Here is a 27,927-nt window from a genome sequence, read left to right as displayed (position 1 = left end):
AGAAATAAATTTCATTTTCTTATAAATTACAGGTATTCTGTAATTTATAAACAACAGAAAACTAATACCATGGATATTGGGGCATAATAAATACCTAAAATATCGCAGCCTCAGCTCTATATACTCCACAGAGACTGAACATTCCAGAGTTCAGTTGAGTGTTTTCCCAGTATCACATTTTTCCCCTTTCCAGAGATATAAGTTTGGATACAACTATGTCTGGAAAGAGACATAAGTTTGCCAGCTGAAAGAACTTTTATTTTCCACTTGTCACCTTAGGAATAGAGAATATTACAAGTATGCTGAACAGAGAGAATGCATGCTATAGTGGAGTGATCACAGGTAAGATTTTCTGTTTGAAAGTACTCAGCCACCCCAGGGTCTGAAATTCCAGCACACATCCCCTTGCAGGCCAAGGTGGGGATTTCTTACCTTTTTCAGTCCACACTTATTTCACATTAACCACAGTGAGGCTCAACTCAAGTGAGAGCACATGAGATCTCACACAGAGGACAGAGGTGGAAGTGAGGTCTGCACACATCTCAGGGATGCCCCACGACCTTCCCTTCATCTTGGGTGGTGGGGGCATGCTCCTCTTGGTTGAGTGCCAGTGTTCTAAAGAGGTTCTCATCTTTTGAGTCTTATAGTAAGTTACCCCTAATAAAGAGGATAGTTAGGAGCTGGGGCTATTAGTAGGGAATAAAATTAGAGACCCAAAAGCATAAACAAGGTTCAAGACAAATCTCAAAGTCAGAGGTCATCTGGTTTGAATCATCACCAAGCTTTGAGAACCTGAGTGTCTGGTGGCAGGGACTGTTTGTTCGCCAAAAGAGAGAAAGGTCTCCTGATTCAGTTGTCATGGTCTCCAGAAGTGACTTTTGGGGTTGGTACCCAATGCTTGCTGTCACTCACAGAGGACCTCTTCCCACCAGAGAAATGCCATCATGTCTGGAAACGAGAGTGGTCTGACTCTTGGCAACCTCCTTAAACTCAATGCTTCTACAAACCTACCCAAGTCATTCCTCAAGCCGGCCGAGTCCCTGTCTGCCCTCTCCTGGAGTATTGCCTCACTTCTTGTGGTATTTTTCTTTCTTGTTGAAAATATTTTAAGGCATGAAACATGAAGCTTATGATATATTGTCTTAGTAAAAGGTTTCAGCTAAGGGCATGTTCCCAAGGAAAGTAACTGGAGTCTACTCTGATTCTTAGAATCCGACAGGTGTGCACAAAGGCTGAACGGTGAAATGGCCAGAGCAGTGGTTTTAAGCGCCGTGATTGATAGTGCCTTTGTCCTCCTTGGAGCTGTTAAATCAGGTCCCTTTAGTCAGGTTTAACTTGATGACAGAAATTCAGAAAGCCACTGCCCTTAAAGGGCCAGGTTTCTGAAACAGTCTTCTGGTCAACAAAGTTGAAGTGCAAGGAAGACCAAGGACAATAAGGGTGGACACTAATGCTGGCCTGCTCCAAAGCGGCTGCCCCCCACCCTGGCCTTTCAGAATCCTGAACCACCTGGCTAAGTCTAATGCTAGGCCCACTGAGAACTTCGTATTAGAAGGTCCCCACTTGCACAGAGCTCAGGTTGCTGCAGGAGAGTTTTGACTCATATCTGGCACTCACCTTTGGGAAACAATCTCCACTAACTCTTCAGAAATGAATGACTTGCTCTGTGAGGAAGTGGCTCAGAAGGACTGGGATGCTGGCTTGCAGTCCTGGCTCTGTTGTCAGTGAGCTCTGTGACATCTGGGCAGACAACTCTGCTCTTTCAGGGATTTCAACTGCAAAATGGGGCAATACTTACCCTGCAGGGTTGTGGCAAGGATCGGGTCAGATATAGAGAAAACCTCCTACACTGAAAGATGCTTTTCTTCAGAGACTGAACACATCTGGTGGGAGGCCCAGGTGAGATGCTCCTAAGGATAGCTCCACTCAAAGATGCCACGGTTTTAATGGCAAGAGCAAGACAGCTTCCAGGGTCAGAAAGTATTGGGGAAGGAATTGGATCCATGGAGGGAGATAAGTTGTCACAGAGATAGGAGGAGAGCGGGGCAGTGTAAGTTTCATTGGCCTAAGAGGAAAAAGCACGTCGGGGAGACACTTAACCGCGTAGAAGAAACCTGTGGAGAGAGCAGTACGAGGACATGGATAATATCGCAGATGACCAACAGGATGTCTGGGAGCTTTAAAGGAGAAATTCCATTAGGTTAGGGGCAATGTTTTGACACCATAAGATAAGGTGGGAACAACACAGGCAGTGGAGGGGTGCATGCAGGCGGCTCGCTGGGAGTCCACCCATGAAGAAGTGAGCAGAGCAGTTAGAGGGACAGGAGGCCGGCCAAGCAAAAGAGCAAGGGGCACTCAGCTTGGGGGGAGCCCACAGGACAGCCAGGACGACAAGGAGGGTGCAGTCAGTGGGGCCTTGGAGCTAGCCTCTTACTCAGCCCAAGCTCCTGCTGACGGCTGGGCTCGTTTCGTCCTGCACAGTGGCACCATGTCCCCAAACCTTCAGGAGGGGACCTGCTAGAAAGCACACTCCACAGGGCCACGATCTGGAGCCACTTTCTTTTGGTTGGTTTGCTCATTCACTTATCAGCATGTTTCTAGTGCCCAGCATGTAGTAGGTGTTCAGTAACATACAAATAAACAAATGGATAAGCAGTTCTCCCAACGAGGAGCGGGGGGAGGAGACCTGTTCAGGCACCCAGCACAAACGCCAGCTTCTGCACTCTGGTTGTCCTCCAAACCCAGATTTTATGGCAGAGGAGTCATCTGGCCCCTCTGAAACATGCCATTCCAACCTGCAGAGGGAGGTTCCACTCCTGCACCATCTCTCTCTCCCTTTCTGCCCCCTTTCCCCTCTCTCCCCCCTCCCCCCTTCCCCTTTTCTCTCTGGAAAGCACACCTGCCACTGCTGGTTCCGTTCTGTGAACACAGCGGCCTGCTGAATGATGATCACTTTCCTTATGCTCCCCTTCAACTACACTAACTGGGTAAATGTCCCTTGTGACCAGAGTCCGTCTACCAGCTGATGCAGTGGGTTATGTCCTGGCTGTCAAGTGACACCTCCGTGGAAGTTGGTGTGTCCCTGGAGCCTGGCCATCAGGTCTTCGAGCCAGTTGGGCCAGGACCATCAATTCCAGTTTGTGTGCTCGCCGGGCCCCCTGACTCACCATTGACGACAGGCACCTGGGAGCTGTGGCGAAGCACGACCAGAGCCCCCATCCCACTGGGCTCTCCAGACGCAAGCCACGGGCTGTGTCAGCAGGAGTCCACAGGGGACCAGAACCCAACCCTGAAAGGACCTGCAGGACAAACCCCTGGGGCCTCCAGCAAGCCAGATGTTGTCACACTGGGGCCCAGGCTACAGTGACAGTGACGTGAAGGCTGCCTCTGAGCACCTGGTTTGAGGCAAAAGTCTTACTTCCCTGATCTGCATAGAGCTGATGATAAAATAGGCTTGAAATGGCTTCTTTAAAAACAAATGCTGATGTGCTCTCCAACACTGAACACTGTTGGGAAGAGTTCAGACAGCCAGGCCCAGGGAGGCTGGGGCAAGGTGGCCCACCAGTGCGGGCAGCTGCCCTGGACAGTGACTTTGGCATAGAGGCTTGCAGGGTCTTCTAGACCTAGCTAGAGGCTCTCCCCACTTACCAAGTGTGTTAAGCACATAGAGAGACACCTATGATCTTCTAGAATACCGAATTCTGTCCCCAAGAATTTCACATGCTTTGTGCTCTAATAATGCCTGACTGCCAATAGACTTGGACGCTCCTGGGTCTTGCCCACCCTGTTATTCTGCATTGCCTTGGTCAGCATCCTCCAGAGAAGCAGAACCAACAGGATGGGTACATCTATATGGAGAAAGATGTATTTTAAAGAATTAGCTCACACGATCGTGAAGGCTTGCTCAGTCCAAAACCTGCAGGGCTGGCAACAGGTTGAAAACGATGAACCACCACACATCCGAAGCTCCACTCTTGCCTTCCAGCCTCACCTGCATCACGCTCGCCGGCATCACGCTCACTGGGAGGTCATCCTGGGGCCAGGCGGGTGTCAGCCCTCTGATCCCATAAGACAATGTGCACACACACCGCCCACTGAGCTGCGCATCCGTAGCTTCCTCCGGCTGGGGACTGCTCCTTGTCCATCTGGGAACCCCAGTACTAGTTCAATGCTTTGCACAGACTTGGTGCCTGATAAATATTTCTTGAAATGAACTAAATTTCAAGTGCCAAAATCACAGCATCTCTGCCTCTATTGAAGACCAGTGATGTGTCCAGAAGAGGACCTGATCCAACCTGGCCTCACTTCAGAGGCAAAGGCCCAGCTCAGCTCACCAGATGTGGGTTGTCACGTGTGGAGTAAACATGTCACCAGTTGAGCCAGCTCACCTCTCTCCCTGCTGCCTACATTGTGTACCACACTGAGCTAACACGCTTCCCAACTTCTTTCTGTATCACTCAAGATTCTTATTATCCAGTAACAGGTTAATGTTGCTCTGTTACACAGGAACAGGGATCAATAAAAGTAGTAAAATAGGCAAATTGGCCACAAAATTATTGGACAGACTGGAGAGTTGAGCTTAAAGCTCTGGAGCTAAGAGAAACATCTGAAACATACCCCAGCTGCCTGCTGAGGAGGGATGACCATGAGCAGCGGATGGGCTAGGTGCATTGATGGGGCCGTGACAAGGGCACAGGCCCAGGTCCCGCCCACCAGAGGTGCTCCGCCTCTCAAGCCAAAGGTGGATGTGTCTGAGCTACGCACCGTGCTCTAGCCACACAGGACCAGAGAAACAGATACCCAGCAATTTTGTTTTCTATGGCAGGAGATGGACTTTGCCCTCAGCTGTGATTTACAGAGAGGTATGTGTCATGGCACTACTGGTGCCAAACCTAGATCCCTCTGACGGCTGGTGCGCAGCTCCCCAGCTGTTGTGAGAGCTGCTGGCTAATGGGTTACAGCCACCATTTTTCTCTGGAGGGCTCCCCTCAGCTAAGCAGAAGCCACTCACCCAGGCAATTATGAACCACTCCCTCCCCCACACCAGGCACAGCCCCCAGCTGACGATTCAGAGACATGCAAAAGCCAGACCCCTTGCCTCAGCAAGGAGCTAATGCTGAGGGACAATTCCTGCTCCGGAGCTCCCCGTGGTAAAAGGCTGGAGCCAGAGGCCGGCTGAGACCAGAATTGGCAGGCTTTGCTGCTCTCCTGGGAGCACTGTTTTCAATAAATCACGTGCCCCAATCTCTGTCTCGGGATCTGCTCCTGGAGAGCGTGATCTAAGACAGCTGCTATCAAGAACGGTCCCAGAATTCTGTGGCTATCAATAAAGGACCCACCATTGGTAGAGGGGGTGTCGGTGGTCCTCAGTGCTGCTGTTAAGACATCTGCCTGTTGAGGACTGAACAAGAGGTGGGTGGAAGGGGATGCATATCCTCATGCAAATCTCCAGCATTTGAGCAATGCTACAAAGACTGTTGAGTTGAGCCATCATTGCTGAATACCATGTTGCCTGGAAGAAAATGACATACTTGGGATAATCAATGATCAATTTTGAGCAAAGTATGATTGTCAGAGAGCTTCTTTGGTTGTCATTTAAACAAACACTCACATCCTGCTGCCAGAGGGCAGGCGAGGTAGAAGCCAGGCACAGAACTTGACTGTGAGAGAAGGCTGAACTCCAGAGAAGGCTGAACTCCAGTTGAGGCAGAGCTCCTACACCAAAGTCAGGAAGAGCAGGAGCCTAAGACTTGGAAAGGGGACATCAGCAGATACTCATTCAAGCAGGTTGAGCCCCACACAAGCCGTGTGGGCCTGCAGCAGTGATCCACCTGCCTGGAGACGAGTGCCAGCCTTACAGGAGCATGTTCCCTGCGAGATGAGGCTCTCTCCACCTCCCTCCACTGCCAGAGAAACAGGGTCTCCCTTCAACAGGTCCTGACTGTGGAAAGCTAAGCAAGGAAAGGCATTATACGACAAAGGAACTGCAGGATCTGCTCCCACACTGTTAGCACACGCTGGCGGGGTCTGGGAGGGAACACCTGGGAGCAGACCCCGAGGACCCTGCACCACGAGGTGGGGCATAAAGACAGATAAAGGAAAGTTTGTATGCATAAGGGCACTCTTCCACCACACGAGATTTAACATCTGTGTTACTCAGGGTTCTCCTGAAAAATAGAGCCAAAGGAGGATGTACAGAGAGAGAGAAAGACATTTAATTTAAGGAATCGGCTCGCACAATGATGGAGGCGGGCAGGTCCACGATCTGCAGGATCGACCAGCAGGCTGAGAGTTGATGCCACCGCTCAAGTCTCAAGTCATCTGGAGGCAGAATTCCTCTTCCTTGGGGGACCCCAGTCTTTCTCTGAAGGCCTTCAACCAATTAGATGAGGCCCACCCACATTACAAAGGATCATGTGCTTTAAAGTCCACTGATACAAACGTTAGTCTCACATAAAAAAATACTTTCACAGCAACACCTAGACCAGTATTTGACCAAAAACTGGATTCTGTGGCCCAGCCAAGGGGACACATAAAATTACCCATCACCCACTCTGACAGGGGCCTCCGGGAGATGCTTCTAACATCTGGGTTGGCTCAGAAGCTTAGGAAAAGTGTCAGCCTCTGTTAATGAAACAGAGACACGGGAAGACAGAGAAGACAGTGACTGAAGACTCACAGACACAAGGGTGCCCGAGCAAGACCCCTGAGCACTTCCTCTCCAGGCCAGTGTTGAGAGCCGGGACCCTGATGCAGAGTTGGTCCCTGAAACAGCGGTCCCCAATCTCTACAGACAGAGTCACGGGTGCCCACCACAGACGTCTGGCTTGCTAGGTATGGGCCAGGGTTTCTCAGACATGGCACTGCTGATATTTGGGATGCATAATTCTTGGCTGTGGAGCCATCCTGTGCATTGTAGGGTGTTGAGCAGCAACCCTGGCCTTGACCCTCCAATGCCAGGAGAAGCCCCTACCCCGTTGTGACAATTTGTCTCCCGACATGGCCAACTGTCCCCTGGGTGCAGATTTACCCCTGGTGGAGAACAGCTGGTATTGGGTGCAGCTTTGCATCTGGACTTGTTAAAGCTCTCTGGGTGATTCCCGTTTGCAGCAAAGTCTGGAAGCACTGCCCTGGGGCAATGGGGATTGCAGAGAAGAGTCCTGGGGTCCAGCGACAGCAATCAATGGTCGGAAGCAAGGAGGGTCTAGCTGCCAGAGTGGGCAGCCAGAGGGCCTGGCTGCAGGGTCTGTGGTGGTGCCCATAGAGCACAGCGTTCACAGGGCGAGACAGATGGTTGGTCAGCAAGGGTGTCACTCAACACACACAAAATCAAAACAAATGAAGAATGGACAAGCAGAAGCCTGAGGCCAGCCACCCTAAGGAGAGACCTGGGGAACCTGCCAGCTGGAGGAAAGACCCGCAGCATCATTATAGGTGGTGGATCAGGGCCCCCAGGCCCTCCCCAGTGTGACCTTAGAGCCACAACGGTGGGGCAACCACACACAGGGGACAGGGAAACGTCTAGTCCTCTTGGGGCCCACTGCAAATGATGTCCACATTGATTCCAATACTCCAGGGAATAAATGCATCATGACAGGCCCCCCACCAGAGTAGAGGCCTGTGGCGTCAGGTGATAAATGGAGCCCTGTCTCAGGTCCACCTCACAGGATCACCTGGAGCCACAGACACCGTCAGGGTCTTTCCTGGTTCCCACATGTATAACCAACAAACATTCTCAGAGATTCTAGATGTTGGCAGAACCCTCAGATTGGTTCCTTGAGCTGTAGGAGTTAGAGTTGTTTTAATAGGGAATGCCAGGTGGGAGTCCCAGAAACTGCACCTCTTAGAACAAGATAGTGAATCAAACCATATCACAAGTCTGAGAGGACGGCGGAATTAGTCACACTAAAGACAAGTGATGCAGGAGAGGAGGTCCCCTCATGTACCCCCTTGATTCACCAGCCTGGTCTCTGCAAAAACCAGATGGGTCACGGTGGAGGACCACTCAGGTGAATCCAGGCCCAGTTTTGACTATAACAGACTAGTACAGCAACCAGAGCTGGAGAAGAGCGTGGGGACAAGGGGCTCAGACACCACAGTGATGAGCCTCTAATCTCCCTATCAGGCAAGTCTAGCTGGTGCCAATGGTGCCGTCCCACTCGCAGCATCAACACCACAGGACATGGGGGAGGGAACCTGGAGTCAGTGATGGAAGACGGAGATTGGGGTATCATGACACACTGCACCAGTGAGAGGTGTCGTGCATCCCACTAGCCAGTTCTCTAGAAATTTTCCCACAACTATGACCAGTGAGAATCCTTGAGAAGCTGTGCCTGCTTCTCAAGAAGAGAATTCAGTGGGAGAAAGGAATGGTCTGAGCAGGACACACAGTGGGCTGTGGTGGACATGCTTTCACTCAACGTAGATTCCCGTAAAGACAGGTGCACCCAGTTGTCAGCTGCTATAGGGGATGATTTCAAATGGCTCACAGCTACCCCTTCACCAGACAGCTGCTCTCAGCCAAACAGAAGCCAGCGTATCTCCTCACAACCAGGGGCAGCCCAAACCATTGGCTGACTGACAGAGAGGATGAATCTGACCCTCATGCCTTAACATGGTGTGATTCTTGCTCCCAATATCCCATAAATCAGGCTGAAGCTAGACTCATCACTGGTGCTTTCCTAACTGCCACGGTCCTGCAAACATACCCTCTCCAGAGACCACCTGCACATGTCTCTGCCCCAAGAGCAACCCCTCTCCAGAGACCACCTGCAGCCAGTTAGGGTTAGGCACACCCTCCCACCCCAACCAAACAATTATGCCTAGGCAAAGAGTCACGTGACAGAAAGTAACAGCTCTGAGAGCACCCAACAGGTGAGGGAAGCACACAGTGCCTGGCTTGGGGACGGTGTGGTTTGTGAAGTTGTGGTGCCAAAACCCCTATTGCACAGGCAGGAGAATTGAGCTCAGGCAACTTAATGTCTCTAAATTGGGACTGAAATTTCTTAACACACTGTTCATCTTTTTTAAGTGAAAAATCCTTACGCATTCAGGATGTCCATGCTTGAAACATCTTTTGGGTGCACTAAGGAATGCATGCAGAGTTGAAGCCATAGGCTCGGCAGTAACAGTCTTTTCACAGATGTCTGCTCAACTATAGAATCAAGCACCCTCCCAGCTAGCAAGGACTGCCTGCTTTAACTCCAAAATAGATCTCAAATTCGTTCTCTCTCCACACTGCCCAGCACCCTGCCCCGGCTAACAGCGTGGCTTCTCATCTCCACCCTGTCCAGCCACCTCCACCAAGAAGTCGGTGCACACAGAATGAAATCCACACTCAGAGTGAGACTGTGCGTGCCTCATCCCGGGCCAGCCGCCCTTCGCTCGGACACAATGATTTCCCAAAACGTGCCAAGCTCTTTCCACTGCGTTGCCTGGAGTTGCTGCTGCCATTTCCTGGATACCCTCGCTAACCTCCAGGTTTCCGCTCCAATGTCCCCTCCTCAGAGAAGCCTCCTTGACCACATCACCTGCAGCAGCTCCCCCATCTTTCTCTCAGCCCACAAATCACAACCAGGTCACCAAGGAACCCTGTCCTTTGTCCTTCACACAGATCTCCCACAGCTCCAAACATATGTTTAGTCTATTTTCATTTTGACCAAAAGCGTCTTAACAAAAGATATTTTAATAAAATTAATTTCAAATTACACAAGAATTTGGTTTCATTTTCAGCCTTCTTCCTGCTGTAATATGGACTACACATGTTATAGGTTGTATATAACAATTGAGATGTTCCCAATTTTTGGAATAACTTTTTAAAATTCTGAATTATTAGAGGAAAACCAACAGAAAATCTATGGGTAGTGAGGGAGACAGACGTCTTAGCAGCATTTGATGAAATCATAGCAATGGAAAAAGCAATGACAGCCAAGCTGGGGCCGCTAGAGCTCAAGGGAAGAGGAGGAGAGACCTACAGAGTGCATGAAGGCCAGAGAAGCCACGATGAGAGACAGAAAGGCTTGCTTCCACCATTTCGAGCTCCAGCTGCTTCAAGGCTGGCCCTGGTGAGCACACAGAGCAGGAGCCGGCAAAAGCCACATCTGTGGCCCTTTGTATGAAGTTGCTTGGAGGTGGCAGGGGAGAAATGGGCCTTGGTAGCCATTAGGCCAGCAAGACCACTAACAAGGTTCCCATGGACCCACATAGGAGTGAGGAGCCAGAACAACTGAAAAAAGGAGCCAGTGAGTCATCGCAAGGGACCGGCACATGGCCCATCCCATGGAAAGTGTTTGGAGTGCGGGCAGTGGATATGGGCCCAGCAGGGGAACATTGGGGCACAGCATGGACAGCTGATCTTCCCTCCAATCAGTACAGACCTACTCAGTGGAGACTGGTCAGGAATATAGAACTGCAGGGGGTGCAGTTTGTTGAAAAGACTCAGGCCCAGACCAGAATTTCCATACAACCCAGGTGTACCGGATCTCACAAGACCCAGAGGTGCTTACAAGGTGAACAATTAAAACCTGAGCTGCACAAAAAGCCTTCCCCAGAGAATCAGCAGCAAAGCAGCAACTCAGCTCAACCACACAGCTCAAGTGCTGGTTCCCTTAGGAAGTTCCCCCATTTTAGAAGTAAGCAAAGGACAACAAATTAGTTTCAGAGTCCAGAGTGCTAACCATTACACGATGGAACCGCCACTAACAACAAATTAGTTTCAATGCAGAATTTTAAGTGGTGGGGGTAACTAACAATCCAACACACAGAGCTGAAAAAAACCAAAAAACCCACAGATCAGAGACAAAGTTCTGATACTAACCAGTAAAAGTCTAACACCACCAAAGAACACTTATAAAACCTAGAAGTACCGGAAGCCCCCTGAGCTTCTGAGCCAGGATAGGGGCAGGGCTGAGGGCCTCAGCCACACCCCCAATGTCTTCACCCAGCCCAGCAATGACCACCAAGCCACCGCCAGAAGCACCCGGGGCTCCCAAGCCAGTGCAGTGGGGGGGCCAACAGCCTCAGCCATGCCCCCCCCCACCATCTGCCTCCAGCCCAGTGATGACAGCCACCTCCAGAAGCCCCCTGGGGTCCCCTGCCGGAATGAGGTAGGTGCCATGAGCCTCAACTATACCCCCTCCTTCCTTCTCCTCCCACCCTATTCTCCTCCCCCTTCCCCTCTCTCTCTACCCACAACTGCTCCACATCTTAGAATGTTAAAAAAATAAAGAAACCATAGCAATGCAAGTCTTTTCTTCTTGACTCTTCATACTAATACAGCATGAACCTTTAAGTCAACTGAAGATGTAACTATAAAATTCTGACAATAATCACTACTTAAGGAGTAAAGTCAAAGTTAAGTAATCAGTGGAGCTATTTCTACCTTTGTGGGTCCGAATAGACTCTGATGCCTGTGCAATTTAGACAGTGAGCTTTACTAGTCCACAAAAGGAGCCACTAACAAGCAAGAACAGTCCAGAGGTACTTGATGCCTTCTGAGGTTGCTCTACCAGCCACAAAGCTTCGTCCACTTGGACCAGCGTGTAGCGAGACACAAGCAGTCACTACCAGTGCTGACTTGCACTCTCCACAGAAAAAGTGCCTGCTTTCTACAGCTGTAATCTTTTTACTTTAAACAAGCTTACTGTCATAAGAACAGCACAAGCACTTTATGATCCTAAGGAACTTTACCAAAAACTTGTGTTATGTCTAATTACTAGCCCTCTCAGAAACTTCCGGGGTGGTGATGAGGGATGAAGAAGCATAATTATGTATCATTTAATGTTTGCACAAGAAATGGATAGGAAACACAACTGATTTTTAAGTCTAAACTTAAAATGTTTCAAATGGGAAAAACAGACAATCCCTGACTTAAAATGGTTTGATTTTCTATTTTTCAACTTTATGTTGGTGCAAAAACCACATGCATTCAGCAGAAACTGTGCTTCGAGTACCATGCCACCATTCTGTTTCTCACTTTCAGATGGGAGTCAAGAAATTACAAGATATTCAACTTTTTCATAAAATAAGCTTTGTGTTAGACAATTTTGCCCAATTGTAGGCTCACATAAGAGTTGAGCACATTTAAGGTAGGCTAGACTGAGCTCCAATGTTTGGCAGGTTAGGTGTACTAAATGCATTTTCAACTTATTTTCAACTCACAATAGCTCTATCGGGACATACCCATTGTAAATCGAGGGCCATCTGTGTCATCCCTGTAAACTGGTAGGTCACTTTGATGTTTATACAGCTGTTAACAATGTTCCACCAAAGCAAAACACAAAAAAAGTAAAAATAGTAAGAGATCTCAATAATATAAAACTTTTATAATAGTAATCATGGAATATGAATGTTTTAATGAATTTCATATTACAATGAAGACACTGAACACTTAAAAACAATTACATCAATACAATAAAAACAAGTGATTCCATATAACAGTTACAAATGCATAATTTTTCCTCCAAAGAAACTTATTTTTCACAGATTTAAGTAACAAATGATTCACACAGAATTCTTCAGATTCCAAAATATGTACAGAATTTTTGACTCTACAGACACTGATGTGCAGTGTTGCCTTTTACAGCATCTCTCTTATATGAGATTCTATGTCAACACACATCATTCAGTAACCACTGTTTTCCTTCCATTATTAAATGAAATTCTGGACATATCAGCACACAGAACAAAACCATCCCCATTTCCAAACACTGATTCAAATGAGATTACACGTAGCTGACAACATGATAATGCTAGCCACACATGCGCATACACACACATACACACGTGCACACACACGTGCACACTATCCCCAATCTCCTTTGTGACTCTGGACCAACACTAGGCCACAGCAGCAGTGGGGTGAGGTCACACTGACAGGCGACACAGTGGTTGACAGTAAGTGCTGCCCTGCTCCCCAGAAGTCTGCCCGAGCACCCTGGGGTCTCCTACTCTCACAGAATGAGTTGAGGAGCCTCATTTCTGGTGTGTGGGTTGGGGGGCCCTCCAGTTCATGAGAAGAAGAGCAGCTACTGGCAGTGAAGGCCACTAGTCTGCACAGACCTAAATGGCCATCATGAATATATATATTTTTTAAAGCTTCAAAACTTTTTACTCCGGTAGAGATCTGGTTCTTAAGTTTGATTTAGCTATCTGTAAGCATCTTTCAATGTTCCTAACAATCTCTCTAAGACACCTAGACTTTCAAATTAAAATATGAGGAACCCGAGAACTCAGCACACAACACTTGCACTGGAGTCGGGTACTGGATGTCAGGTGCAGGAATGGGAGGGTGTGGCCATCAGGCCTCTTGCTGTAAGGCAAAGCCAGGCCACAGCTAATACCAGATAACATACAGGATCCATTGAGCAAACTGTGCTCCAGACAGCAGGAGCTGAAACGTAAAATCCTGATAAACCATAGAGACCAGCCTGACTCCAATTCTCAAAAAGTGCAGTTGGGTAAAAGAGTGGGACTTTAAAAATGCAGCAAATTTTTGAGCTTCAAAAATCAAATTACTCCAAAGCACTTGTTGTTTGTCCTACAGTCAGCAACCTCCACTCTGTACTACGTCGTCGTGGGATATCCCTGGGTCCCTCCTTCTCTGCCAGCTGTCAGCCACTGCGGAAGCATTCTGCATGGCTTAGATCTGAACTTCCTAAGATCAGCTCCTGCAGGACCCAGGTAAACGGTGCCAACAATGAGGCACTTCTCACTCTGTAAGCTCTCCGAGGGACAGCACTACATCTTACCAAATGGCTACCTATCAGGCAGCAGCCCAGGTGCCGCCCACATCCCCACGGAACAAGTGAAATCATGGGACTGGGGAGGGCACCATGAAGGTTTTAGATATTACCCTCCTGTGTCTCTCCACGTGATCAGCTTCCAAACATGTATTTAAAGAACTGAAAATATGAGGAGCAGTAACTGAGATGTCTCTTTATCAAAACTGTACTCAACAAGAAACATTAACTTACAAATATCAGATGAACAGCAATTTCTGAGAAGGCAAGAGTAACAGGCTCACTCAAGCAGTAGTAGGATTGGCACTGAGAGGTATCCCGGCTACTCATGACAACAGCATCTTGCTGCTTCCCGCTATTTCTTACGGTTATCACCTGACCAGCCTAACTGAAGGAGCTTCTACCTCCAGGATACATTTGATGCGACTGTCTGTCTTCATTCTGAATTGAGCTCAGTATTCCAACTACAAATCAAAAGTGCTTCAGCTAGGCAACTGTGAGACTCCAAAGTTTTCCAAATATTTGCTTTTGAGGTAGTACTCATTCATGTGCATTGTTGGCTCTCAAATACCACCAAGGAAGTGAACCCATCTAGAAATATGCAAACCAAAGATGTAGACAGGAAATAAAACTTTGCTTTCAGGTAGCAAGGCCTTCGGATATAAAGGTCAAGTCACATTTAGTGGATAAGTCATTTGAACCTTCTAAAAACTGTTTATAACCATAGCTATAAACTAAAGTGCTTTACATTTTGCTTAATATCTGAAATTAGTGATTAGAATCATTATACTTTAGAATTTGCTAGTACGAGACCTCAGGAGATTGAAATGATTTTCTATAAAAAGAACAGAAACCTTTTCTTTTCAAAAGAAACTCTCCAAACGTTGCAACCTCAATATTTTGTGCTATTTTTTTTAACTTCTAAAATCTAGGTTATATTTACAGAACTGTAACAGAAATCAGAAGTGAGATTGAATTACAAAACAGCACATGCTAAAACGTCATAGAGAAGTAAACATGAAATCTTTGCTCTTCCCTGTCATTCATTAGCCAACACAAACACAGCTCTGCAATCTTCCCGGTACAAGGTAGATACGTACAATTATTCCAGAAAATGCAACAGACTGCTTGTGCCTCACAATAGGTACACAGGTTCACATTTAATTCACACAAATGTAATGCCCGACTGTCCATCTGCCAATGTCAACAACTCACAGCATCTTCTGTGCTACATGGTAGGTGAGATTCACTTCTACTGACCAGAGGATGCCAATGTACACACACAGGACAAAAATAAAAACAGGATCATACGTCTTTCTGTACACTTCATGCAAGCAGGGCACAACGTGAAAGAGCACATATGAGGCACCCTTCCCAGGGTCAGACTCTCACAAAAATGGCTGATTAACTTCAGAAAGCCCACACCAGGCAAAGGTCCATGGCAAACGAGGGAACTAGGAACAGGGCGCCCTTATTTCTCCTGTAACAAGGCAGGGATATTGATGTTCCAACCGATGGCTTGCCTGTCAAACCCGCAGGTAAACAGATTGCATATGGGGTGGTCTTCACTCCATGCTGAGCAGCACACCATCCTTCTGTGGCCCTATTCACAACCAAACAAACCAAAATTAGTGAATTATTCCTAAAACAAGAGTTATAAAACTTCAGCCAAATTAATAACCATACCACTCAAAGCGATTAAATTAAAAGAAAAAAAAAAAATTAACACACAGGATTACTCCAAGTGAGCCAAAAACTCTGAGCGTGACCCCAGGCTTCCAGGGATGTGTTGGTAATGTCCCAGTGTGGAGGTGAGGTCAGAACATGTGATTGGATGAAGGGATTTGGTGGGGCTCATACCAAAAGCACTTTATGATTCTTTCTTTAAGAAAATGAATAAGATTACAGTCCAACAGAAAAAAATAAGTAATCAATTTGAAGATTTTAAATAAATAAAGCTGGAACATATTTAACAATAAATTAAATAAAATTCACTGAAAGACCTCAAATACCATTTTAATGAATAATTGGTTCGGGTAATAAAGGAGCTAGAAAAACACATTTGGTGCCAAATAAAACAAGAATAAACAAATGGCCTTTCAGGTAGATTCCTGCTATCATCAAGAATTCAAGTTAAATATAAGAATGTTGAAAAAATGACTCCAAAATATTGGAAAACCTTACAGTGTGATATAGTAGTGCATATGTATTAGCATGTCTCTGAGCAATGCCTTAGGATTCATCTGCATTTCTTCTAATGATAGCACTAATACACTGTTGTCATTACATCATACAATAAAGGACAAGAATCAGTATTAAATAAAACTGACTGAGACTTATGAGGTAAAAGAAACACTCAGATAATGACGCAAAATTTTCTTCTGCAAAACATTCACACATATATAATGATGTTTATACATTTGGAGAAAGAACTACCATAGGCCACAAAAATAAAGCAATTGTGAGAAAGATCACAGGACAAAGGGCTACAAAAGATATCTTCTCTTACTTCTTTATCACCAAAAATAAATAAATAATACATCCATTAATTGGTAGTAAAACCAAGCCTTTGGACAAGAACTAAAGATTATTTCCAGCATTCACTATAGAAACAGTGAAACCAGGTTCTTAACATCTGGGTAAAGGAAAAGACCACCTGGCACCCAGGAAAGTTGTTAAGAATAAAGAGCTGCCCGTTGAGAAGGATAGAGGCTGCATCTCCTGGTTTGATGATTGTCACCTCGGGTGAAGTCCCAACAGGGACTTCCCTGCCTCATGCGTTCCCCACAACAGCACCAGCCAGAAAGAGAGGACTGTGGACACACACATACATGAAGACACTCCCCACGACGATGGATAGTCATAAGACATGTCAGCACATGAGAAGTTCTGGGGCTCCCAGTTTAGGACCTGCTCACACATCACAATGACCACACCTCAGGGCCTTCTACCCTGGAATTCCTTGTTACTCCCCACAGAGCTGGCTTTCCCGAAACAAACTTCTGGGAAATGTCACTTACCTTATCCCCAAAGTAAAACAATTTTAAATTATTAGTCCCTTTCATCACTCTACTACTTAAAAGTTCAAATTAATGTTTTTTCTCTTTTTAAAATCAGTCAGCTGACCCAAGTGGACAAAAATGGAAACAATAATTTTAAAAAATGAAGAAAATCTAAGAGATTGTCAGCTAACAGACAACCTTAAGCACACAAACATCTGAATTATGGGTATTCCAGAGGGGAGGAGAAAAGAAAAGACACAGAACATATTCAACGAAATAATAATGGAAAACATCCAAGGCATAGGGAGATACATAGACCTTCAGCTCCAGAAGGCTCAAAGATCCCCAAACAGATTCAAACCAAAAAGATCCTCTCCAAGACACATTACAGTCAAACTGGCAAAGCTCAAAGGCAAATTAAATCTTAAAAGAAGCAAGAAAGAAGCATCAAGTCACCTATAAGGGAGCTCCATCAAACTAACATCAGACTTCTCAACAGAAACTCTACAGGCCAGAAGAAAATGGGATGATTATCCAAAATACTAAAAGAAGAAACCTGCCAGCCAAGATATTATATCCAGCAAGACTAACCTTCAGAAATGGGGGGAAAATAGTGTATTTTCCAGACAAACAAAAACTACAAGAGTTTACCACCACAGGACCAGCCTTGCAAGAAACAACAAGGGAGTTCTGAATCTGGAATCTGAAAAATGATAATCACTACCATGAATACACAAGAAAGAACAAAACCCACTGATAGAACAAAAATGCAAACAAGAAAGAAAGACACTAAGTCTTACCACCTCAAAAAACCAACAAACTTCGAAGACAAAAATAAAAGGGGAAGAAAAGAACAAAAAATATTTAAAATATTCAAAGAAAAATGGATAAAATGCAAGGAGTAAAACAAAACATTTCAATAACAACCCTAAAATAAATGGATTAAACTTCCCACTCAAAAGACACAGACTAACTGACTGGATTGCTGTCTTCATGAGACTCATATCACCTATAAAGATACACACAGACTAATAGGTAAGGGATGGAAAAAGATATACCATGCAAATAGAAACCAAAATCAAGCAAGAGTAGTTATTCTTATACAGACTTTAAACCAAAAACCATAAAAAGGAGAAAAAGAAGGCCATTATAATGATAAAGGGATCTATCCGGCAAGAAGACATAACAATCATAAACATACATGCAACCGGACATATAAAGCAAACACTATTAGACCTAAAGAAAGAGACAGACCCCAGTACAATGATAGCTGGGGACCTGAACACCCCTCTCTCAGCATTGGACAGACCATCTAAGCAACAAATTAACAGAGAAACACAGGAATTAAACTATGCTTTAGACCAACTGGACCTAGCAGATATCTACAGAACATTTCATTCAACCACTACAGAATATACGTTCTTCTCATCAGGACATGGGCATTCTCCAGGATTGACTACATGTTAGGTCATATAACAAATCTCAACAAATTTTAAAAATTGAAGTCATTTCAAGTATCTTTTCAGACCACAATGATTAAAAATAGAAACCAATAACAAGCAAAACTCTGGACACTATCCAAATACATGGAAATTAAACAACAGGCTCCTGAAGGACCAAGAAAAAGTTAAACAGGAAATCAAAAAATTTCTTGAAACTAATGAAAATAAAGATACATCATACCAAAACTTGATACTGCAAAAGCAGTACTAACATGGAAGGTTGCTGCAATAAATACTTATATCAAAAGAACAAAAAGATTTCAAATAAACAACCTAAGGCTAAACCTCAAACTAGAAAAGCAAGAACAATTCAATCCCAAAATTAGTAGACGAAAATAAATAGTTAAGATCAGAGCAGAACTAAATGAAATAGATACCCAAAAATGACATGAAAGATCAATGAAACAAAAACTTGGTTTTTTAAGAAAACAAACAAAACAGACACCACTTACTAGACTAACTAAAAAAAGAGGAGAGAAGACTCAAATAACAAATATCAGAAATGAAAAAGGAGACATTACAACCCATACCACAGAAATACAAAATCATCAGAGACTATCATAAACAACTACATGCCAATAAATTCAAAAACCTAGAGGAAATGGATAAAGTTTTGGACACATTAAAAACTACCAAGACTGAACCAAGAACAAATAGAAAACCTGAACAGACCAGAAGCAAGCAATAAGATTGAAGCAGTTATCAGCAGTCTCCCAACAAAGAAAAGTCCAGGACTAGCTTTACTGCTGAATTCTACCAAATCTTTAAAGAGGAATTAATACCAATTCTCTTCAAAGTATTCCAAAAACTTGAAACAGAGGCCATTCTCCCAATCTCATTCTATGAGGCCAGCATCACCGATACCAAAACCAGACAAAGAATAACATAAAAAGAAAACAACAGGCCAACATTTCTGATGAACATACATGGAAAATTCCTCAACAACGTATTAGCAATCAGAATACAGCAACACATCAAAAAATTTATATACCATGGTCAAGTAGGATTCACCCCAGGAGGAACGGATAGTTCAACATACACAAATCAATAAATGTGACACACCACATCAACAAAATCAAGGAAAAAACCACATGACTATCTCAATAGATGTAGAAAAAGCACTTGACAAAATTCATCATCCCTTCATGATAAACACTCTCAGCAAATTAGGTACAGAAGGAAAGTATCTCAAAACAATAAAAGCCATATACGACAAACCCACCACCAATATCATCCTGAATGAGGAAAAGCTTAAGAGTGATCAGGTACAAAAAAGAAATAAAGAACGTCCAGATTGGAAAAGATGAAGTCAAACTGCCACTGTTTGCAGATGATATGATCTTTATATAGAAAAACCTAGACTCTACAAAAAAAAACTCTTAGAGTTGATAAATGATTTCAGTAAAGTTATAGGATACAAAATCACACAAAAATCAGTAATGTTTTTATACTCCAATAATGAGCTTGCAGAAAAAGAAATGAAGAAAGCAAGCCCATTAACAACAGTCACCAATAACATAAAATACCTAGGAAACAATTTAACCAAGGAGGTGAAAGATCCATACAATGAGAACTACAACTCACCGCTGAAAGGAATTAAAGAGGATACAAAAAGATGGAAAGACATTCCATGCTCTTGGACTGGAAGAATTAACACTGTGAAAATGTCCTTTCTACCCAAAGTGATCTACAAGGTCAAGGTAATCCCCTTCAAAATACCAATGACATTCTTCACAGAAATAGAAAAAACAATTCTAACATTTGTATGGAACAACAAAAGACCCTGAATAGCCAAAGCAATCCTGAACAAAAAAATAAATAAAGCCAGAGGCATAACATTGTCTGATTTCAAATTACATTACAAAGTTATAATCACCAAAGTAGCATGATATTGTCATAAAAAGAGACACTCAGACCAATGGAACAAAATAGAGAACACAGAAATCAACCCACATACTTACAGCCAAGTGATCTTTGACAAAGGCAACAAGAACATACACTGGAGAAAAGGCTGCCTCTTCAATAAATGGTGCTGGAAAAACTGGACATCCATATGTAGAAGAATGAACTAGACCTGTACCCCTCACCATATACCAAAATCAACTCAAAATGGCTTAAAGACTTAAATATAAGACCTGAAACTATAAAACTCCTAAAAGAAAACAGGGGAAACATTTCAGGAAGTAGGACTGGGCAAATACTATATGAATAAGACCCCAAAAACAAAGGTACAAAGGAAAAAATAAACAAATGGGATTATATCAGACTAAAAATCTTCTACACAGCAAAGGAAACAATCAACAGAATGAAAAGACAACCTACAGAATGGGAGAAAATATTTGCAAGTTATATATCCAAAAAGGAATTAATATCCAGAATATACAAGGAACTCAAACAACAGTAAAAACAAACAAAAAAAAGTAACCTGATTTAAAAATGGGCAAAGGAGCTGAATAGACATTTCTCCAAGGAAGATATACAAATGGCCATCAGATAGATACATGAAAAAATGCTCAACATCACTAAGCATCAGAGAAACACAAATCAAAACCACTCTGAGGTATCATCTCACTCCAGTTAGACCGGCCAGTATCAAAAAGACAGAGAATAATAAATGTTGGTGAGGATGTAGAAATAGGGAACCCCTTATACACTACTGGTGGGATTGTAAATTAGTGCAGCCATTATGGAAAGCAGTATGGAGGTTTCTCAAACAACTACAGATAAAACTGCCATACAATCCAGCAATCCCACTACTGGGTATATACCCAATGGAATAGAAGTCATCATGTCAAAGGAATACCTACAGTCCTATGTTTATCACAGTTCTATTTACAACAGCCAAGAGTTGGGACCAACCTAAATGTCCATCAATGGACAAATGGATAAGGAAAATGTGGTATGAATACGTAATTGAATACTACTCCGCCATAAAAAAGAACAAAATCCTACCATTCACAGCAACATGGGTGACTTAGAGAAAATTATGTTAAGTGAAATAAGTCAGGCACAGAAAGAGAAATACCACATGTCCTCACTCATAAGTGGGAGAAAGGAGGGAGGGAGGAAGGAAGGAGGGGACAGAAAGAAACAACAATCACAATAATTCGTTTAACTTTCAAAAGGAGAGAACGGACCGAGACCACCAGAGGTGGGAAAGGAGGAGAGAGAGGGGGGTTAGCAAGAAATTGGTAAAGGGCCATAAAAAATTATTACATTGTGCAATGATAAATATAGTTAATTATCCTGATCTGAGCATCACGTATTGCACAAAGATACTGATATTCAATGCTGTACTCCACAGATATGTACAATCAATTACGTTTCAATTAAAAAAGAAAAGAAATCAGTCAGTGGAAAGAAGTTAGAACAATATAAACTAATAATTTCTAGCTCTTCTTTTTCTATTTTCTTAAGGTAGAAGTTATAGGTATTTACAAGTACAAATTTCTAGCTAAGGTTCTGTGACACTGAAAACCACATCTGAAGAAGAGTTACAAGTTCAAAATGAAGTTAAATGTTATTCATTAATATTAAAAGTAAATTTATTTCATATACCACTTTAGGAGAGAATAAAATCCAAGCACAATAGAATTCTATAATTCCAACAAGGCTGAATGTTTACAGATAACTAATAATGAAATTATCTACACGGAATTAGGACCACAAAAAAACATGCAAAACTCCCTATTTTCTTGAGGGAAAATACTCTCCATGTAATAAAGTCAAATACATTCTCATAAATTTGTGTTTCAAAATGGAAACGTTACATGTTGCACAGCAAATTTATGTAACCCACATAGACCAGATTTTTTTTTTTTTTTAAAGATGACTGGTAAGGGGATCTTAACCCTTGACTTGCTATTGTCAGCCCACAGTCTCCTAAGTGAGCTAACCAGCCATCCCTATATAGGGATCTGAACCCATGGCCTTGGTGTTATCAGTACCAGACTCTCCCAAGTGAGCCACGGGCTGGCCCCACGTAAACCACATTTAAAAGAGGACATTCTATTGTGTTTAAGATGCAACTTAGACAATACATTCACTGATACGCAGCAGTTATCAAATATGAAAAAAATCCCCTGGACAAGCAATTTATGGTTTTTTTAGGGGTTGTGAAACTTTTCTTAGTTACTTTAATTTCATGAGTAATTTTTCTTTTTCTTTTTTTACTTTTTAGCCATAAAACAAGCCTTAATACATTTAGAAATAGAAAATATATTCACTGACCACAATTACAGAAGGAAATTTAGAAAATTCACAGATGTGTGGAAATTAAACAAACACAAGATCACAGAAAATATTTTCACTGACCACAATTACAGAATATAGAAAATTCACAAATGCGTGGAAATTGAACAACATTCTCCTAAATAAACAATGGGTAAAAAGAAAAATCACAGGGATATTAGAAAGTACTTTGAGATAAAGATCAAAGCACAAGATATCAAAATTTATAGGACACAGGGCTCATGCAGGGCTTAGAGGAAAATTTATACTTGTAAATACCTATAACTTCTACCTTAAGAAAATAGAAAAAGAAAAGCAAGCTAAACCAAAAGCAAATAAAAGTAGGAAATAACAAAGATTATAACAGAAATATATGAAATAGGGAATTAAAAAACAATAGAGTAAATCAACAAAACTAAAAGCTTTTCTTTAAAAACACGAACAAAATTTGCAAACCTTTATCTAGACTGACCAAGAAAAAAAAGAGAGAAGACCAAAATTACTAAAATCAGAAATAAAGCAAGAGCATTATTACATTGTCATTACAGTTTTTTGTGGTAGTAAGATTTGGTCTCTGTCTCGTTTGCATTTTTGTTGTACCAGTGGGTTTTGTTCTTTCTCTTTCCTGTGTATTCATGGTAGTGATTACTGTTTTCTGGATTCCAGATGCAGGACTTCCTTGAGGATTTCTTGTAGGGCTGGTCCTGTGGTGGTAAACTCTTGTAGTTTTTGTTTGTCTGGAAAATACACTATTTTCCCCCCATTTCTGAAGGTTAGTCTTGCTGGGTATAATATCTTGGCTGGCAGGTTTCTTCTTTTAGTATTTTGGATAATCATCCCATTTTCTTCTGGCCTGTAGAGTTTCTGTTGAAAAGTCTGATGTTAGTCTGATTGGAGCTCCCTTATAGATGATTTGATGCTTCTTTCTTGCTTCTTTTAGGATTCTCTTTGTCTTTGAGCTTTGCCAGTTTGACTATAATGTGTCTTGGAGAGGATCTTTTTGGTTTGAATCTGTTTGGGGATCTTTGAGCCTTCTGGAGCTGAAGGTCTATGTATCTCCCTATGCCTTGGATGTTTTCCATTATTATTTCACTGAATATGTTTTCAATGTCTTTTCCTTTCTCCTCCCCTCCTGGAACACCCATGATTTGAATGTTTGTGTGCTTAAGGTTGTCTGCTAGCTCTCTTAGATCTTCTTCATTTTTTTTAAAATTATTTTTTCTTTTCTTTTTTTTTTTTTTTTGTCTGCCTGGGTTATTCCAAAAACACTATCTTCAAGAGCAGAAATACTTTCTTCTGCTTGTTCTAGTCTGCTGCTTAAGCTATTGGTTGTGTTTTTTATTTCACTGAGTGAATCTTTCAGTTCCATGAGTTCTGCTACATTCTTTTGTAAGGTTGTAATCTCTTTGTAAATTTCCTACTTCATAGCCTAAATTTTTTTTTCTTGTTTCATGATGTTGTCTAACTGAATCTTCCCATATCTCAGTAAGTTTCCTCAAGATTGTTGCTCGGAATTCCACTTCAGTCATTTCAAAGCTTTCCTGTTCTATAAGGTCTGGTATAGAGAATTACTGTATTCTTTCAGTGGTGCCATATTTTGTTGGGTTTTCATATTTCTAGTATCTCCACATTGATGTCTGGCCATCAGGTAGAGCAGTTGCTTCTTCTATTACTCTGGAGTGAGCACTGAGGAGAGAGACATCCTCTTTTTCTGGTCTCTGCTGGTGACTTTCCTTGTGTTGATGCTGTCAAATGCCTGGCGGACCACCTGCATGATGGCTGTGCCTACTGCTGTGGTACTGAGCCACTTTTGCAGCAGACATGGCTGTGGCAGTGGCTGTGGTGGGCCACTTGCATAGAAGTGGTGTTCTGGGTGTGCTCCTTGCCTGTTTCCAGGAGGGTGATGTTGCCCTTGGCTCCTGCCTAGGACCCCAGGCATGCTCTGTTTCTTGCCCACTTCCAGGCAGAGGGGGCTGCACTTGGCTCCTGCCTAAGATCCCGGAGGTACTCTGTTTCCTGCCCACTTCTGTGTGGAGGGGGCTGCCCTCAGCTCCTGCCCAGGATCCCAGGTTTGCTCTACTCCCCACTTGCTTCTAGGAAGAAGGTTCTTCCCTTGGCTCCTGCCCTGGAACCTGAGCATGCTCTGCTTCCTGCCCACTTCCAGGCAGAGGGGGCTGCCCTCCTCATGTGTAATTTTTCTATGATGTGCACTCAAAGAGTAAAAAGATCAATAATTAACTTCAAACAGCACACTTATGAGCCATAAAAGAGAAGAATGGCTGAAACACCCTTGGTCTTAAGAACAGAGTTTTTGGGAAGCTCATGCCACTTAAAGAAAAGGTAATTCTCTGTTGATAGCAAATCCCCACTTTACAATCTATCTCCCTTTACTATCCTTGGTCTCCAGTTTCTGAAGTGCACGTCCAGTGCAGAGCTGACTTGTAAAGCCTGAGGCTTTACACCATGACACAAGCCTCGTCTCAACAACAAGCAAACAGCAGAGGAGCAGCAGGAAGCAGTGCCTGAGGGCCAGGGACACACAGGATTGTACACGTGGACACACGCACATGGAAGGCCAGGGAACAAATCGATTTAAAAAGAACACAACAAATCGGCTTATTTATCACACAGACATCAAGATGATACTCCGAAAAGATCAAAAGAAAACAAGAGAGCGATTATGCTGTGGAGATTGTGTTGTTGAACACAAAAACCTGGAGAAATGCTGCCTCGACAAGTGGAGGAGGTTTTACTTACCACGGCTACCTCCATCACCTGACCACATTAAAGCTCTGGCCCTAACTCCAGAGTCCATCACATGGAGAATCACCCAAGGCACTGCTCTAGACACAGGCTCCTGGGCATTCCCTCTGCACACTCTGATTCTAATGGCCTGAGCTGGCACATAGTCCAGACAACCACGGTGGTGTGGCCTGAACACCACACACTAAGAAACACCCATCAAACTCCCCACACCACATCTGCTGAGGTTATATAAGGAGCAATCCCTTAATTTATAAGAAAATAGCATTTAAAATGGAATTTCTTCTTGTTGTGACAGTCTGCCACAGAAAGGTGTTTCTCTGGTTGGTTTCTCACCACCTTGGAGAGCTCCCACCACCCTGCCTGACTGCTGTAATTGCTTGTCATTTCAGACGTGTGCTGTCTGTGTAAACTCGACTGCAAATATCTAAGACTGTGCTTCCTAATGTAGCAGCCACCAACCCATGTGTTAATGAGCTTGTCAACATGGCTAGTGAGACTGAGAACTGAATGCTCGAGTTTACTTAATTTTAAACTTAAAAACTGATACTCAGGGTAGTCAGGGAAATACTGACATGGGTTTGGAACAACTTGAGTATGTGACTCTACTTTTTGAACTTTAAATTTTATAAACTCTAAATACAGAACAAATATTTCCAGTGAAAATTTATGATTCAAAGACTTAGTAAGAAAATAAGAACATAAAATATCTCTAATATTTTTATATTTATTACATGTTGAAATTATATTATTTCAAATATTTGGTCAAAGTATTTAATTTCGCATTTCTTTTTATATTTAAAGTGTCAAATTACCTACATGGCTCACACTATCTTTCTGTTAGGCAACGATGACTTAAGATGGGGAATTTCGAGCCCCCCTCTCATGTGTTGGAGGGTACGTATTAACAGGCTATTACCTGTCGACTGCTCCGGGGAAGCCGTGCTAGCCGCACTCCTGACATATCAAACAATCTCACTTGTCGGTTGTCATGGGGGAGGGCTATAATTTTTTGGCCAACACATACATTGATCCTGCAAAGAAGAGATAAAAGTGGGTTGTGTGTAGAGAGTGACACTGAATTTTTGAGTTTATGGATAATGATGCAGTAGGATATCCCATATTATTCACACTTCAAGACAATCTATTTTAACAACCACAGGTGTTACTTGCCTATGGCATTAGAAAAGATACCACATTACTTGTATATAACTACAGGAGCACACACAGACCCTGCCCCACACAAGATCAATCCCTCATGGAAAGTAAGCAAAATCCCTACAACATTTGGCCATAAGTGGCTTAGTCTTAGTCTTACAAATGTCACTACACCAACCTCAAAAACCTAGTTATACTTATACTGAATAAGTTTAAATATTTATGGAATATTGAATTTGCATTGAGGATGAATAAAATGTATTTTCCTAGGAGTCTAAACCACTTTTCCCAGTGCTCAATTAAAAACTAAATCTGTATTAATAAGACATTAAATCACAATCAACCACTTAACATCAAGCATCTTATGAAATGAAAAGCTTTACTTTACCTGTTAATGGCAGAGTCTGTGCGAATAGTTGCAATTGGGGATCTCATATTTTTTAAGTCCCAGACTTTCACCGTGCGGTCGTCGCTGCCCGAAACAACATTGTCCCCCACAGTGAACACAGCAGAGGTCACAGTGCTACAAGTAAAGGGGGTGGATCAGACACCTCAGTGGTACAGATGCAGGAATCAACTATGTGTCCCCCCACACTGCACACTGAACACACAATCCTGCTTCCAGAGACAGTACAGGGGTGAAGGGAGGCCAGAAACATGCAGGCTCACAGTGGCCGTCTGCTTTGCACATTGCTCCTGCCTCTCCAATCCTCTCCATGTGAGCAAAATAAGGACACCCAATTTCTTCTCAGCAGATTAGAAAAATACAGTCCGTTCTACTCTATTCTACCATCTAGTCAATGACAGAGAGAAGTTACCAGAAAAATATGGATTACATAGAACCTGCCAAAATTTCTATTTATTTAGGTCTTGATAGCAGAGAATTTTCTAAAATTCCATTCCAAACTGCAAATCTCAATCAATTTAATCAGAACATAGGCGTCAAAGAAAAACTTACTCTGACTACTCAACAATTCAAAAATGGGCAAAGGTCTTCAACAAACATTTTTACAAAGAAGATACACATATGGCCAATAAACACATGAAAAGATGTTCAACATCACTAGTCATTAGGTAAATGCAAATCACAACCACAGTGAGAGAAATAAGAACCCTGTGCACTGTTGGTGGGAATGTGAAACAGTGCGGCTGCTATGAAAAACCATGTGTCAGTTCCTCAAACAATCAGACACAGAATCACCACAGGATTCAAAAATTCCACTCCTGGCTATATATCCAAATAACTGAAGACAGGTCAAACAGGTATCTGTACACCAGTGTTCATAGCAGCATTACTGACAACAGCCTTGGTAGAAACAACCCACATGTCCATCAATGTATAGATTTTTAATGTGGTGTATACAAACAATGAAATATCATTTAGACATAAAAAGGAAGAAAATTCTAACACATGCTACAACATGAATGAACCTTGAAAACACAGAAGGATCCCACTTATATGAGATCCCTGGAATAGGCAAATTTAGAGACAGAAAGCAGAAAAGAGGTCTCCAGGGTCTGGGGGAAGGTGGG

The 27,927-nt window shown here is 43.2% G+C and overlaps 1 protein-coding gene across 4 annotated transcripts in view; it reads right to left on the bottom strand.

The window, feature by feature from the left end:
• Positions 1-12,387: 12,387 nt before the first annotated feature.
• WDR37 (WD repeat domain 37) overlaps positions 12,388-27,927 on the bottom strand; it is an 84,067-nt gene continuing 68,527 nt past the window's right edge. For all 4 annotated transcript variants that reach the window (XM_063099839.1, XM_063099838.1, XM_063099840.1 and 1 more), the window contains 3 exons: positions 26,783-26,917; positions 26,156-26,270; positions 12,388-15,342 (listed from right to left, as the gene is read on the bottom strand). In XM_063099839.1, the coding sequence (XP_062955909.1) occupies positions 15,211-15,342; positions 26,156-26,270; positions 26,783-26,917 (382 nt within the window). In that variant the 3' untranslated portion in view covers positions 12,388-15,210. The remainder of the gene's footprint in view (positions 15,343-26,155; positions 26,271-26,782; positions 26,918-27,927) is intronic.

The sequence above is a fragment of the Cynocephalus volans genome, chromosome 6 (assembly GCF_027409185.1).
Source record: "Cynocephalus volans isolate mCynVol1 chromosome 6, mCynVol1.pri, whole genome shotgun sequence".
Lineage (NCBI taxonomy): Eukaryota > Metazoa > Chordata > Mammalia > Dermoptera > Cynocephalidae > Cynocephalus > Cynocephalus volans.
Note: the sequence above shows the minus strand (reverse complement) of the source record. Positions and strands in the feature narration are given on the sequence as shown.